This window comes from Mesoplodon mirus, assembly GCF_964341445.2.
Source record: "Mesoplodon mirus genome assembly, chromosome: 5".
Lineage (NCBI taxonomy): Eukaryota > Metazoa > Chordata > Mammalia > Artiodactyla > Ziphiidae > Mesoplodon > Mesoplodon mirus.
The window spans coordinates 73,421,476-73,438,307 of record NC_138980.1 but is presented as its reverse complement, the minus strand read 5'-3'; the positions used below and the strand labels follow the sequence as shown (position 1 = coordinate 73,438,307).

General features: G+C 45.7%; 1 protein-coding gene across 5 annotated transcripts in view; it reads right to left on the bottom strand.

Annotated features, from left to right (window-relative positions):
* FSTL4 (follistatin like 4) overlaps positions 1-16,832 on the bottom strand; it is a 728,090-nt gene that overhangs the window by 35,896 nt on the left and 675,362 nt on the right. For all 5 annotated transcript variants that reach the window (XM_082624020.1, XM_082624019.1, XM_082624022.1 and 2 more), the window contains one exon: positions 15,759-15,879. In XM_082624020.1, coding sequence (XP_082480146.1) covers positions 15,759-15,879 — 121 coding nt within the window. The remainder of the gene's footprint in view (positions 1-15,758; positions 15,880-16,832) is intronic.

The window sequence follows — 16,832 nt, the reverse complement described above, 5'->3', positions numbered from 1 at the left end:
CTAACAGACCTCTGGGACAACATTAAATGCACCAACATTCACCTTATAGAGGTCCCAGAAGGAGAAGAGAGAGAGAGAAAGGACCTGAGAAAATATTTGAAGAGATAATAGCTGAAAACATCCCTAACATGGGAAAGGAAACAGTCACCCAAGTCCAGGACGTGCAGAGAGTCCCAGGCAGATAAAACCAAGGAGTAACACACCAAGACACTTAGTAATTAAATTGACAAAAATTAAAAACAAAGAAAAAATATTAAAATCAACAAGGAAAAAGCAACAAATAACGTACAAGGGAATTCCCACAAGGTTATCAGCTGATTTTTCTGCAGAAACTCTGCAGGCCAGAAGGGAGTGGCATGATATATTTAAAATGATGAAAGGGAAAAACTTACAGCCAAGAATACTCTACCCAGAAAGGCTCTCATTCAAATTTGACAGAGAAATGAAAACCTATACAGATAAGCAAAAGCTAAGAGAATTCAGCACCACCAGCCCAGCTTTGCAACAAATGCTAAAGGAACTCCTGTAGGCTGAAAAGAAAAGAACACACTAGAAACAAGAAATGAGAAAGCTCACCAGTAAAGTCAAACATATAGTAAAGGAAGGAAATCATCTGCACACAAATATGATATCAAAACCAGCAATTGTGAGAAAAGGAGAGTACAAATGCAGGATATTGGAAATGCATGGGAAATTAAGAGACCAACAACTTAAAATAATCTTGTATATGTATAGACTGCTATATCAAAACCTTATGGGAACGACAAACCAAAAATCTACATTAGATATGTACAAAAAAATAAAAAGTAGTCCAAACACAACACTAAAGATAGTCGTCAAATCCCAAGAGAAGAGAACAAAGAGGAAGGGAAGAAAAAAGTCCTTCAAAAAGAAATCCAGGGCTTCCCTGGTGGCGCAGTGGTTGAGAGTCTGCCTGCCGATGCGGGGGACACGGGTTCGTGCCCCGGTCTGGGAGGATCCCACATGCCGCGGAGCGGCTGGGCCCATGAGCCATGGCCGCTGAGCCTGAGCCTCCAGAGCCTGAGCCCCACAACGGGAGAGGCCACAACAGTGAGAGGCCCGCGTACCGCAAAAAAAAGAAAAAGAAATCCAAAACAACAAAATGGCTCTAAGAACATATATATTGATGATCACCTTAAATGTAAATGGATTAAATGCTCCAAGCAAAAGACACAGACTGGTTAAATGCATACACAAACAAGGCCCGTATATATTGCTGCCTACAAGAGACCCACTTCAGATCTAGGGACACATACAAACTGAAAGTGAGGGGATGGAAAAACATATTCCATGTAAATGGAAATCAAAAGAAAGTTGGAGTAGCAATACTCATATCAGACAAAATAGACTTTAAAATAAAGACTATTACAAGAGACGAGGACACTACATAATGATCAAGAGATCAATTCAAGAAGAATATATAACAATTGTAAATATATAGGTACCCAACAAGGAGCACCCCAATATATAAGGCAAATACTAAAGCCATAAAAAAAGAAATTGACAGTAACACAATAGTAGTGGGGGACTTTAACACCCCACTTGCATCAATGGACAGATCATCCAGACAGAAGATCAATGAGGAAACACAGGCCTTAAGTGACACATTAGAACAGATGGACTTAATTGATTTTTACAGAGCATTCCATCCAAAAGCAGCAGAATACACATTCTTCTCAAGTGCACATGGAACATTCTCCAGGATTGATCACATGCGGGGCCAAGAAGCAAGCCTCAGTAAATTTAAGAAAATTGAAATTATATCAAGCATCTTTTCTGACCACAATGCTATGAAATTAGAAATCAACTATAAGAAAAAAAACCCCAAGAAACATAAACATGTGGAAGCTAAACAATATGTTACTAAACAACCAATAGATCACTGAAGAAATCAAAGAGGAAATTAAAAAATACCTAGAGGCAAATGAAGATGAAAGCACAATGATCCAAAACCTATGGGACACGGCAAAAGCAGTTCTAAGACTGAGGTTTATAGCAATGCAATCTTACTTCAGGAAACAAGAAAAATCCCAAATAAACAATCTAACCTTACACCTAAAGCAACTAGAGAAAGAAGAACAAACAAAACCCAAAGTTAGTAGAAGGAAAAAAATCATAAGATCACAGTAGAAATAAATGAAACAGAGGCAAGGAAAACAATAGAAAAGATCAATGAAACTAAAAGCTGGTTCTTGGAAAAGATAAACAAAACTGATAAACCTTTAGCCAGACTCATCAAGAAAAACAGGGAGAGGGCTCAAATCAATAAAACTAGAAATGAAAAAGAAGACGTTACAATGGACACGACAGAAATACTAAGGAAGAAATGGACAAATTCTTAGAAAGGTACAATCTCCCAAGACTGAACCAGGAAGAAATAGAAAATATGAACAGACCAATCACAAGTCCTGAAATTGAAACTGTGATTAAAAAACTCCCAACAAACAAATGTCCAGGACCAGGTGGTTTCACAGGCGAATTCTATCAAACTCTTTTTTTTTGCAGTACGCGGGCCTCTCACTGTTGTGGCCTCTCCCATTGTGGAGCACAGGCTCCAGACGCGCAGGTTCAGCGGCCATGGCTCATGGGCCCAGCCGCTCTGCGGCATGTGGGATCTTCCCGGACCGGGGCACGAACCTGCGTCCCCCGCATCAGCAGGTGGACTCTCAACCACTGCGCCACCAGGGAAGTCCTATCAAACTCTTTAGAGAAGAGTTAACACTTATCTTTCTGAAACTATTCCAAAAAATCGCAGAGGAAGGAACACTCCCAAACTCCTTCTATGAGGTCACCATCACCCTGTTACCAAAACCAGACAAAGATACCAAAAAACAAAAATTACAGGCCAATATCACTGATCAACATAGACACAAAAATCCTCAACAGAATACTAGCAATCCAAATCCAAGAATACATTAAAAGGATCATATACCATGATCAAGTGGGTTTTATCACAGGGATGCAAGGCTTTTTCAATATCCACAAATCAGTGTGATACACCACATAAACAAATTAAAGAATAAAAACCACATGATTGTCTCAATAGATGCAGAAAAAGCTTTTGACAAAATTCAACACCCATTTATGATAAAAACTCTCCATAAAGTGTGCATAGAGGGAACATACTCCAGCATACTAAAGGCCATATATGACAAACCCACAGCTAACATCATTCTCATCAGTGAAAAGCTAAAAGCATTTCCTCTAAGATCAGGAACAGACAAAGATGTCCACTGTCACCACTTTTATTCAACATAGGTGTTGAAGTTCTAGGCACGGCAATCAGAGAAGAAAAGGAAATAAAAGGAATTCAAATTAGAAAAGAAGAAGTAAAACTCTCACTGCAGATTACATGATACGATACATACAAAATCCTAAGGATGCTACCAGAAAACTACTAGGGCTCATCAATGAATTTGATAAAGTTGCAGGATGCAAAATTAATACACAGAAATCTCTTGCATTCCTACAAACGAACAATGAAAGATCAGAAAGAGAAATTAAAGAAACAATTCCATTTACCATTGCATCAAAAAGAATAAAATACCTAGGAATAAACCTACCTAAGGTGACAAAAGACCTGTACTCTGAAAACTATAAGATGCTGATGAAAGAAATCGAAGATGACACAAACAGGTGGAGAGATATACCATGTTTTTGGATTAGAAGAGTCAGTATTGTCAAAATGACTACACTAAGCAAGGCAATCTACAGATTCAATGCAATCCCTATCAAATTACCAATGCCATTTTTCACAGAACTAGAACAAAAAATCTTAAAATTAGTATGAAGACACTAAAGATCCCGAATAGCCAAAGCAATCTTGAGAAAGAAAAATGGAGCTGGAGGAATAAGGCTCCTTGACTTCAGACTATACTACAAAGTTACAGTCATCAAAATAATATGGTACTGGCACAAAAACAGAAGTACAGATCAATGGAACAGAACAGAAAGCCCAGAAATAAACCCATTCACCTATGGTCAATTAGTCTACGACAAAGAAGGAAATACTATACAATGGAGGAAAGACTGTCTCTTCAACAAATGGTGCTGGGAAAACTAGATAGCAACATGTAAAAAGATGAAATTAGAAAATTCTTTAACACCATACACAAAAATAAACTCAATAAGACTGGATACTATAAAACTCTTAGAGAAAACATAGGCAGAACACTCTTTGACATAAATCGCAGCCATATGGTTTTCAAGCCGTCTCCTGGAGTAATGGAAATAAAAACAGAAATAAACAAGTGGGACCTAATTAAACTCAAAAGCTTTTGCACAGCAAAGGAAACTATAAACAAAATGAAAAGACAGCCCACAGAATGGGAGAAAATATTTGCAAATGACACGATTAACAAGGGATTATTATCCGAAAGTTACAAACAGCTCATGCAGCTCAATATTAAAAAAACAAACGACCCAATCAAAAATTGGGCAGAAAACCTAAATAGATATTTCTCCAAAGAAAAGATACAGGTGGCCAAGAGGCACATGAAAAGATGCTCAACATTGTTAATTATTAGAGAAATGCAAACCAAAACTACAATGATATATCACCTCACACCAGTCAGAATGGCCATCATCACAAAGTCTACAAACAATAAATGCTGGAGAGGGTGTGGAGAAAAGGGAACCCTCCCCTACACTGCTGGTGGGAATGTAAATTGGTACAACCACTATAGAGAACAGTATGGAGGTTCCTTAAAAAACTTATAATAGAATTGCCATATGATCCAGCCATCTCACTCCTGGGCATATATCCAGAGAAAAACATGATTCGGAAGGATGTGTGCACCCTGATGTTCACTGAAGCGCTGTTTACAATAGCCAAGACATGTAAGCAATCTAAATGTCCATTGACAGATGAATGGTTAAAGAAGATGTGGTACATTTATATAATGGAATATTATTCAGCCATTAAAAAGAATGAAATAATGCCACTTGCAGCAACATGGATGGACCTGGAGATTATCATACTAAGTGAAGCAAGCCACACAGAGAAAGACAAATATCATATAATATCACTTATATGAGGAATCTATAAAAATGATACAAATGAACTTATTTACAAAATAGAAACAGTCTCACAGACTTAGAAAACAAATTTATGGTTACCAAAGGGTAAAGGTTGGGGGGAGGGATAAATTCAGAGTCTGGGATTGACATATACGCAGTACTATGTATAAAACAGATAATCAACAAGGACCTACTGTATAGCACAGGGAACTCTACACAATTTTCTGTAATAACCTAAATGGGAAAATAATTTGAAAAAGAATAGATAAATGTATATGTATAACTGAATCACTTTGCTGTACAGCTGAAACTAACACAACACTGTTAATCAAGTATACTCCAATATAAAATAAAAATTAAGAAAAAACTGATGGACCTAGAGATCATTATGCTTAAGCGAATAAGTCAGACAGAGAAAGAAAAATATCATATGATATCACTTACATGTGGAATTTAAAAAAAAAGATACAGATGAACTTATTTGCAAAACAGAAACAGACTCAGATTTCGAAATGTGGAATCCAAGAAAAAATGATACAAATGAACTTATTTGCAAAACAGAAACAGACTCACAGACTTTGAAAGCAGACCTGTGGTTGCGGGCAGGAGGAAATGTTGGGGGGGGGGAGGAATAAATCAGGAGTTTGGGATTAACATGTACACACTACTATATGTAAAATAGATAATCAACAGGGACCTACTGTATAGCACAGGGAACTGTACTCCATTTCTGTAATAACCTATATGTGAAAACAATCTGAAAAAGAATGGATATATGTATATGTGTAGAATCACTTAGCTGTACAGCTGAAAGTAACACAACATTGTAAATCAACTATACTCCAATATGAAATAAAAATTAAATTAAAAAAACACAAAAAACAAATACCCACATAAAAATATTAGCAAATCAAACCTAGCATGGTATTATTGGGTAGGATGTATTATTTTCCATAAGATGTTACAGAAAAACCTCACGACCTTTTTGGCCAACCCAATAAAAGAACATACTGTGACCAAGTATAATATGTTTCAATGACTAACTATTAGGAAATCTATAATTAATCATATGCAAGTCAAAGGCAGTCAAAAAAGTAAAACCACTTGATTCTCTTGCTAGACACTAAAAGGCCTTTGAAAAAAATTCAAAATCCATTTCTTGAGGGAAAAAAACCTCAATAAAATAGGAACAGAATAATATTTTCTTCCTACAATGAAGAATATCTCTATAAAAAGTGGGACCAGCACCAATCTTTTCAGAATGGTGAAACATCAAGTGGGGAAAAAACAAAAAGGAAAGAGGAAAGGAGGCAATATCAGACTCTCAACATTTTGCTGGATGTTACTGTCAATAGAAGGCAAGAAATGAGAGGGATGAATATTAAAGAGGTGGAGAAAAATGATACTTTACCTGGATATGCTCCAGATAACGAACCAAAAGTGTAAGGCTTAATAAGCGAGTACCATAAAGGGGCCAGTACTCAGACAGACAAAATTAATAGCTCACTTATGTACCAGTAGCGGCCAGATAGAAAACACAGTGGACTGAAATGAATGAAACTATAACATCTCACTGAAGACATATAAAAAGACTTAAAAAATTAGAGAGAGATGATCTTGGATAGAAGACTTACTGTTGTTAAGAAATAAGATACTCAAAATTACACCAAACATTTAATCTCATTCCAGTTAAAATCAATTGGTGGGGTCTTGACAAAATAATTCTCAAATTTAGCTAGAAGAAAGAATGTGAAAGAACAGCAGAAGAAATTCTGAAAAACAAGAGTGATGACTGTCAATTTTCCATACCAGATATTACAAAGTATTTCAAGTATTACAATAGCAAATAGGGGGAGGGGGAGAGGCAGGGGGAGAGGGAAAGGCAATGTGGGGAGGAGAGGGGAGGGCTGAGGCACTTCCCAGCTTTGAGTCCAGCAGCACATTATGGTCTTTATAGAGTTTACAAAGTTCTGTCAACTCAATATTGTACAGTCAACATTTATTACATCCCAACCAAGTGTCAGGCACTACACACAGAGCCGTGAATAAGATCGACCCAGTCCTTGGCCTCATGAAGCTTTCTGTCAGGGGGAAGATGAGTAACATAATGGCAAGTGTGATGAGGATTACCAGAAGGCAGCTTTGGGGACATAAGGACACGGGTCTGGGAAGACTTATCAGAAGAGAGCACTTGGATCTACTCTCTCCACCTCACAAAGGAAATACTGACCTTCCTTATACCTGTGGGGCCTACCCCTTTATTGATAGTAGATTTGTCCAGTGAACTGGTGGTTTGTGGACCACCTCAGTGAGGTGCCCAGTAGCCAGCACAAGCCTTGAAGACTAGCCTTTGCCTCTGCCCTGCCCTTTGATGGGAATCTGTGGACCCAGGAACCTGTCACACTTGAGTGTGTATCTGCATCCCCTGGCTGGAGCGGGGGCTCTTTTAAAACAATGTTGGGCCTACCCCACAGTGTCTGATTCCGGAGGTTTTGGTTGGGGCTGAGGGATTTGCTTCTACCTGTCAGGTTCCAGGTGGGACCCTGGGTCAGCCCGGACTTGGAAGCTCTTGCAGACCGAATGAACTGAAATAGGTGGCGCTGTTCTACAACAAGACGAAAGCTGACTGAAAGTCAAGGGAGTGGAACCGTCCATTCACTTAAAAACAAAGGACTATCTGCTGGGCAAAGACACCTGGGCCTCCAGTGGCAGGGGTTAGAAGACAGCTCACGTATGCTGAGAGAGAGGAAACCCTGGCTGGCCTGGAAGTCTCCAGGAGCCGAAGTCATCCTGGGGGCTACGACCACTCGTCCTTGGACCTCCATCCCTCCATCAGCAGGACTAAAGATGGGCCTCAGAACCGCGCGTCCTCCACCTCCCAGTGGCCCGTCCCCAGTCTCCTCATCTCCAGCTGAGGACCATCAGGACCCTTTCCCTCATGCCCTTGATTTGGGATCCTGTCAGTCTACAAGAGCCTAGGCTGCTGCGGCATCCATCATCCCCAAAACCTTCTGTTGTGCCTTCTAGAACTCATGTTCTGCTGTCAGCAAAATGTCCTCTATCCTTAAACTCCTCTGTGAGTGTTCCTCACCTTCTTGCTCAGATGGAAACCTGGTGACACTCCTTCTCTTGCAGCCTTTTAAGTGGTTGTGGCTCTCTCTCCCCACACTCTTCCCCCGGCCCCGTCCCCTACCCCATGGGCTGGGAGGTGTGGCAGGTGTTGCCACCGCCAGACCATCCTCCTTCCATTCTCCAGAAAAGGACCCAGTTTTGAGTTTCCTGTCCCGCGAGCCTCATTCCTAGATTCCTCACGTCCTGTCCAGGACGTCCCTCTAGCACTTCTCTCTCCCTCCTGCATCAGTTTCCCCCTTTTTACTGGATCTTTCCTATTAGTCCATAAAATGCTTTTAATTTCCATCTTGGAGAAAAAACCCCAAACCTCTTTACCCCAGCTTCTCTCCCCAACTCTGCCCCGTTTTTCTTCTTGGAAACACCCTGGAGAGTTGTCCATACTTGGTGGCTCTCACATCTCCTCCCCATCCCCCCCGGAGCCAGCTCCAGGCAGACCTTTCCCCACCACGTGTGGAAATGGCCCTGCTCTGGACCACAGTGCCCTGCCCCCCGGTACACCGACCCTGACCCAATGGCCAGTTCTCTTTCCTCACCTTCCCTGACCTGCCGGTGGCATTCATCACAGCTGATCACTCCTCCTCCTTGGCCCCAGACACCACTTGGCCCCAGACACCATACTCCTAGTTTTCCTGTCTCTGTGGCTTCTTCTCTGCTTTCCTCGCTGCTTTTTCTCATCCCCCAGGCTCTCAGTGCTGTCGTGCTCGGCTGCTGGACGTTCTCTGTCTGCACTCCTTCAGCATCTATTCTGGTCTATTGACTTTAAATACCAGCACCCCCGTCAGGCATCAGAAATTTATACCGCCAGTCACACCTCTTCCTTCAACTCCAGACTTAGATACCCCATGGGCTGCACGACATCACACGTTTATCACGTCCCCACGAGCTCCTGATCTTTCTTCTCCTAGCCTGCTCCTCCACGATCTTCTCCTCTCAGTGAATGGCCTCTACTTTTCCAGGTGCTCAGACCAAGATCCTTTGGAGGCATATTTGACTTTCCCACCAAGTGGACACAAATGTCATCTTTTCAGTATGGCCTTTACTTGCCATCATACCTAAAGCTTCCACCTTTTATCTGAGTCTCCTTATCCCCTCCTGTTTTAAAATTTTCCTCCTTAGTATTTTCCACCCTCTGAATTGCTCCATGAGGATGGGGATTTTGGTCTGTCCACTGCTGTTTTCAGTGCTCAGCCTGGTGAGTGGCATGGAGAGAACCTCAGTAAATGCTTATTGAATGAATGATGACGACGGTGAAGGATGAGGTGGTGTTAGCAGCAAGGCAGGGCGGAGCGGGGAGAGGTGGGTGGGAGGGAGGATTCTTAGCCAAGGGAACAATCAGTGCAGGGCAGTGGAGTCAAGAAGGCAGGGCGGGCATGGCAGAGAGAGAGAAGTTCATGGGGCAGGGGCACGTGGGAGGGGTGGGGCAGGGCCCGGGTCCCAGTGTGCGTGCGTGTGTGCGTCTGTGAGCGTGCACGGTGGACTCCCGGGGATGCAAGCTGCTGTTGCCTCTCCGTGAACCAGTGGCTTGGGCCTGCCCTCCTATGGTTCCTGAGGGATTGGTGTGGAGGAGGCCAAAGAAGCACAGCCCAGTCAGCAGCAATGGGAGGGGGCCCTGCAGACAGGCCCAGATCCCTGGCTAGATCAGGGCCGGTAGCCTCCTGGATCTTCCCAGCTCCATGCCTGGCACGAGTGGGCCTGTGACATCGAAGGCAAACCCCGGAGTACCAAGGAGCTTCACCAAGAAGCCCGTTTTGCCCTGACCTGACCTTTGCTAAGTTGAAAACTGGCAATAGGATGTTAGAGGGAAAAAATAATCATCCCATCATTTGGGTAGAAGCTCAGCCACTGCCTTCAGGACCCAACTGTCCTCCTCGCATGTGATGAGGCATTGCTAAGACTGCAGCTGGTGTGGAACAGGCCCCGGGCTCTGAGAGAGCACTGCAGCCAGAGCCCTGATCCAGCCTCCTGCCAGGACAGGGAGGGCCTACGGAGAACCCTGGGCAGGGAGGCATCAAAGACCTTGGTACCCTTGGCCCCTGCTTGGCCAGGGTCCTGCCAGAAAAAGTCCTGCATTTTCTTTGTGAGAAACTACCCTTCCCAGGGTAGGGATCGGGTGGAGACACAGCTTTCTGCCAGCAGCAAGGCAAAGGCCCAACTCTTTTCCTCTGGCCCCGATCTCCCCTCTTCCTTTGTGTTAATTCACACACTAAAAAGCATTCAAATTAATGTATCTGGGATAAACACATTCGTTTTCTTTTAAATTTTCAAAACCTTCCCATGAAAATATTTGAATACATAACACAAAGGCACATTTTCTTTGGGAAACATCAATCATTTCCAAGGTGAAAGGCAGCATAAATATGTCTTAAGTAAGAGGCACATTCACAAAAGTACCAAGCTAGAGTAATAAACAGATTTGAGAGATTACTATTGTGTTTTGGGAATGAATCGTTACTTGTCTGAACTGTGGGGCGGTTGAGGGTGTTTTTAATTTAATGGATTAATCATTTATTTCGGAAGTTTCTGTTCCTCCTATGGAAGCAATGTGGGAAGTTTGCATGAAGTTATAAATCATGCCAGTGTTTGGGCCTCATCTCTGGGAGGTCTGGCCTATGGGGAAGTTATACTAATAATTTCAGAAAGGAAATAGTTGCCTGGAAGGGTTTCCTTTAGCAAACCAGGTCAAGGCAGAGTCCTGGATGGAGAAGAAGCTCCAGAAGATGGTGACCCACCCTGTATATGGGGCCCTGCCCCTGCCACCAGGGAGGAGGCAACTCCAGGGAGAAGTCTATATTTTATTTCTGGCTTGGCAACTTCCTCTGGGTCTTGATTTTCCCATCTGTATAATGAGTTGGAAGGTCTCTGAGGGGCTACCAGCTCAGACCATCTGTGTCCACCAACTACAGTTAAATATGGCTTGAGACAAAACAAAATCTCCCCCATATCTGTCCCATCTTGGACTTTGAATTATATCTGGCCAGGCGTTTCCCAAGCATTTGACACATATCCTATCTCATCAGGCCTATAAGGGAGGAGGCACTATTGTTATTCCCATTTTACAGGTGAGTTTACTCGCCAAAGATGTATGTCAAGGAAGTACCAGCACTTGGATAGGTACTAGGCTTGAATCCAGGTCTCTCTGGCTCAGAGTTCATGTCTTGACCCTATGACAGAGGTGTCTCCAGCTCAGGTCTGCGCTGTGCCTTGGGTGGAACAGCGCCACCCAGCTCCTGTTCGCATGTGCGGTATCCCTGTCTCTTGGGCCCACTGGCCACACATTGCCTCCCCAGCACACCTGACATTCACGTGGAGTCTTCTGAGCCCTCAGAGAGGCAGGGAGCTGGCAGGGGCTCCTCTCCCCGCTTCATCATCCTCCCCTTCTTGTCCTCCCTCTGACTGAGGAGAAGCAAGGAGAAGGAACCGACAGAACATTGTTCCCTATCTGTGTGTCCTGGGCACCGCCTCGGCTCAGTAAGCCACAGGCCATCTGCCAGGCCAAGAGGGGACCAAATCCCACCACCCACAGCACAGCTGGGCGACCCCACCAATTCTACTCAAGCTGCTCTGGGACATCTTTCATGCTTTTGACTCACGCTTGGGATGACTGACGAAAAGGAACAAATCCCACAGATGAATCTGTTATAGCTTTCTCACATCTTCTCCATGAGATGCCTCAGCAAAGCAGTGCTCCTTCTGTCCTGAGCACAGACGGTGCCTTCTCACCTTCCAGTCCTCCTGCCCGGAAGCCCCCCGTGCCCACCGCCTCGGTGAGCCTTCCGCAGCAGCCCAGCCCTCCTGGGCCTCCCCCTGGGAACCTGAGCAGCATCAGGCACCTGCACAGTGATCTGCCAAGCCCACCTGGAGCTGGACGACCAAGCCGTGCAGGTCATCAACTTCAGTCCTGCTGCAGGCAGGGCCTGCCCTTATATCTACGCTGTGGGTCCTTCATTGGGTGCTCGCTAAGCCAGCTGTTTCAGGGATAAACGAGGCAGGTTTTCTGTCCCTGGTCCCCCACAGTGTGCCCCCCTCTTGACAGCAGATCAACACTGACCTGCTGAATGACCACATCTGTATTTACCAACAGCAACAGTGCAATGTCCCAAAGGGGAGGATGGGGCAGAGAAGGCGTCAAGAGTCTAGGCTTTGGTGTCAAGATCCATTTTGCAGTTATATACTAATTGTAGGGCTGGGGTTCCTGGGCAAATCACTTAATCTCTCTGAGCCCTAGTTTCCTCATCTGTGAAACAGAGATGGTGCCCAGTAATTATTCAGTAAATGTTCCTACTGTAATTGTGTCTTTCGTACCATTTTACTTTCAATGACATTTTCCCACCTTCCCACACAGATAGGGAGGTTTTCTCTCTCAGTCAACACAGCACGCTTCACTTCTAGAATACTCTGAAAACCTCGTGTCTTGCTCCCTGGTCAGCAGGCAATGGACTCATGTCCTTGGGAGGCAACACCAGATCTACCTTAGTATGGTGCTCCCATGAGAAAGCTGCTTAATGGACCCAAATGCCACTCCCAAGTGCCTGGGGGTCAGCCCAGCCCAGGGACCTTGTGGGCTCCTGGAGTGAGGCCCACCCTAATGGCCCAGCCCAGCCGTCATGGAACTGAGCAAAGTAAGCCATGGAATGAGGTGGAAGGCCCACCACAAAATACAGAGGTCCCAGCATGCTGCTGCTGACTCTAGTACTTCGGCTGGAAGAGAAGTCTTAAATCTCTCAGCAGTTAGGAAATGGATCTCAGGGGGCCTCTCTCTGGATCTCAGTGGGGAGGTTTTGCTATTTAGACTCCCCTAGGCCCCAAGCAGCCTCTTTGGCAATCGCTGGGCTGGGGGGTGGGTGGAAGTGGAGTGCCTGGGGAGGCTCGAATAGAACTCTCCAGTGCCAGCTGCAGAGTCCACTCCCCACTCGGGTAGCAACAGGAAGCAGCCTAGTCTCTACTTTCAGCCCAGCAACACATGGTGCCCGTGGGCCTGGGCCTTGCTCCCGGATTCAGCACCGGGAGGAGGAAGTGACTCATTCCCATCATGAGCTCTGTCTCAGAATTCTGGGGGAACAGGAGGCAGAAGGGCCCTCCCAGCACCGTGGACCTGCCATTCATGTATTAAAGGTGTTTAAGACCACAGAGTCTCCTGCAGGCGCCTGAGGCGAGGACCGGCTCTCACTCACGAGTTACTCTGGTTCCTGGGCTGGTGGATCCCCTCCCTTCCCCACAGATTTGTTCTGGAGGAAATGAAGGGGACCAGGCTCAAGCCCTCTCCTTGTACCCTCGGTTCTTATGAGATGGGGGCAGGATGCGAAGGGCTGGATGGAGGATCTGGGAATCCTGGGTGATTTCCCTTTTTCAGGCTGGTCTGAGGACCCGAGGGACCTGGGCCAAACCGTGCGGAGTTCTGCAACCACACATTCACCAACACTGTACGATGCTGGGCACCACTTTCTAGCTATAGATGATAAAGCCCTCTTCATACTGCAGAGCACACGCTCCGCCCCTGGAGCAGCCCTGCTCAGGGAGCGGCCCAGACACTGCCCGCCTGCTGCACACCAGACCGGCCTCTGAATGGTAGCCTGGGATGACTCACCCAGGGGGTATTATAACTGGGAACCCCTGGGTTATTTCTGATGAAATCCAGAAACTTCATTGTACACCCTGATTCAAGCCAACAAACACAGCCACAAAGCCCCAAAGGATTAAATATGTCCCAGCTCAAGGGAAATACTAATAAAATATGGCTTCGGCACATATGAACATAAAAATCCCTAAAACATACAATAGGACAAATGTAGAGGCAAGCTGAGCTCACTCTGTTGTCCTTAAATGGCTTGTCACCCAGGATCCCAGAGGTAAGTGACACTGAATCTCATGATGTAATTATTCTCAACACCGTGTATACTTTATCAGAGCAGAAGCCCTGGACACAGCTGGCACAAAGGATCTGGGGCTGACTTGGAGCTTTCACGTTATTCTCTGGTGCACAGACGCCCTGCTCAGGTCTGCTTGGTGAAAGCAGTGATGCCCAGCTGGGCGTGGCTGGACACGTCTAATTTCCCTGGAGTGCTGATCTGCCATGGCACTGTGATGGCTTATTTGTTGTGATGGCTGGAGTGGCCAGCAGTGTGACAGAGGGCAGAGCACAAGCCCTGGGTCTAGAATGACACCTGGGTGTGACCCCAGGAAAGTGACCTTACCTAGAGACTCATCCATAAAGTGGGTTAAAATATACTGATTGGGAGAGTCCATGGGATGTGTTAGCCCACGGACTGGCCAGAGAAAGTCTCAGAAAACACTGCCTATTGTAATTGCCTGTTGTAATTGTTGATGTGGTCATCAGCAGGGGTTAATTCTTCTCAGTTTCTGGGAGTCCTGGCAACACAGGGGCCTGTGAGAAGCAAAGAAAACCTGCCCAGCCTGCTGAGGTTCTGCTTGGCTGGGCCCAAGCTGAGGCTCGTTAAGCCTCTGGGGGAGAGAGGTGGGAAGCAGACCCTTTTGCAGAAAGTAAGGCCTCCCAACTGGATATGTGATTTGGGTCCACAGTACCTGGAGGAGGAGTGGCGTGTTCTAGACAGTGTCTGCTTCTCACTGGATCAAGACCACAACAGCTTGCCATCTCCATGTCACTGTAACCGAGCAGGACCCTATGGGGCCTTCCCGGGACAGACTCCCTCCACAACCCCCATGTCCTCCACCTGCCTCTTGCTATAGAAAACCTTTAGACTCCCAGGCCTGCCCTGAGTGCCAAAGAATAAATTTAATCAGGCAAGTGAGAAAATGCAGAAAGGAAAACAGTTAAGCAAGACAAAATAATAATAGTTTAGTCATTAAACAAAGTCAAGGACCTTTAGTTCCTCCTCAAGGGCTACAGATAACATTCTGAGCCATGTCCTTTGAGCTGTTTTGCAGATACTGAAACCCCCACCAGGTGGAAGAAGTTAACTCTATGCTGTCCACAAGTACATAGAACCCAGACTGGTTGGAATCAGAAGGTTGACAGTGTTGACTCCCGATTACCTCACCACCAACCAATCAAAAGAATGTCCACGAGCTGATCACGCACCCCACAGCAACCCCGCCCCCCGCAACCCCGTCTTTGAAAACCTCTCCCTGAAAGCCTTCGGGAGTTGGGTCCTTTTGAGCACTAGCTGCCTGGACTCCTTGCTTGGCACCCTCCAGTAAATGCTGCGCTTTCCTTCACCACAGCCCAGTGTCAGTAGACTGGCTTTACCTTGAGCAGGCGGGTGGACCCAAGTTCGGTTTGGTAACATCACCTACAGGGCACACTCCACATTCTACAGGGGCCTGCTGGAGATGCTGGGTGTGACCTGCCTAAGTGATTCACCCCCTCCCACCTTGACTCACTTGATCAGAGGAGGCTCTGGGGAAAGCCAGACCAGTACATGAGTTGGCAGACTCTGCCCCTGTCTGCCCACCCCCCTCCCCAGCCCCTCTCTACTTACAGGAAAGATGGGACATTTTGGGGTCAGGTATTTCTTTAAGAAGACAGACTGCAGGAGGGGAGGAGGGTTGTTCTGAGCAGCGTTTGGGAACACTTTGGGGGGACAACATGCATGAAGCCATTTACTAACCATTCACCTGCAGGACGTGGGTCTGGAACAGCTGCTCGTAGCCAGAGGCATGGCAGGTGTAATTGCCCATGTGGATGGTGGTCACCTTGGTGATGTAGAGGGAGTCGTCCTCTCCAAAGTCCTGCTTGGGCAAGGAAGACAACAAGATTGGCTTCTCTGTTGAGTAGCCTGGGAAGGATAGCCAGGTCTCTGGTTTTTCAGGAAAACAGAAACCCTGTAGCTGCGAGAGACTTCCTTTCTGCCTGGCCCCCTTACTCAGCCAGAGCTCCCTGCAGGGCTGGGCAGCAGGCCCTCCATGTCTCTTCTGTGTTGCTTGCCCAGACCCTGTACATCCTTTTAAGATCTTGTTCACCTTCTCTGCGAGGTCTGGCTTGAACACCTTCCCCAGCACCCTCCCTCTCCATTTCTACAACTGGGCTCACCTGCCCCTCCTGTGCTGCTGCTTGGCTGGTTTCCTGATCTCTTGTCCACCTGCTGAGAAGCTCTGGAGGGCGGCCTCCTTTAGGGTCAGCCAGCTTTTTCTTAAAGGGCCAGATAGCAAACATTTTTGGCTTTCTGGGCCATAGGGTTTCTGTCAACTACTCAGCCCTGCCTTGTAGCATTAAAATAGCCATACCAATGCCTAAATTAATGAGTATCACTATGCTCCAATGAAATTTTATTTATTTATTTATTTATTAGTTTCTGCTTTATAACAAAGTGAATCAGTCATACATATACGTCTGTTCCCACATCCCTTCCCTCATGCATCTCCCTCCCTCCCACCCTCCCCATCCCACCCCTCCAGGCAGTCACAAAGCACCGAGCTCATCTCCCTGTGCTCTGCGGCTGCTTCCCACTATCTATCTACCTTACGTTTGGTAGTGTATATATGTCCATGCCTCTCTTTCGCTTTGTCACAGCTTACCCTTCCCCCTCCCCATATCCTCAAGTCCATTCTCAAGTAGGTCTGTGTCTTTATTCCCGTTTTTATTTTAAAAAATGTGGTGGGCTGCCTTTGGCCCATGGGCTATAGTTTGCCTACCACTGGTTTAGATCTCACCTCCATCGCTAAATAATTTCAGGCAGCTTACA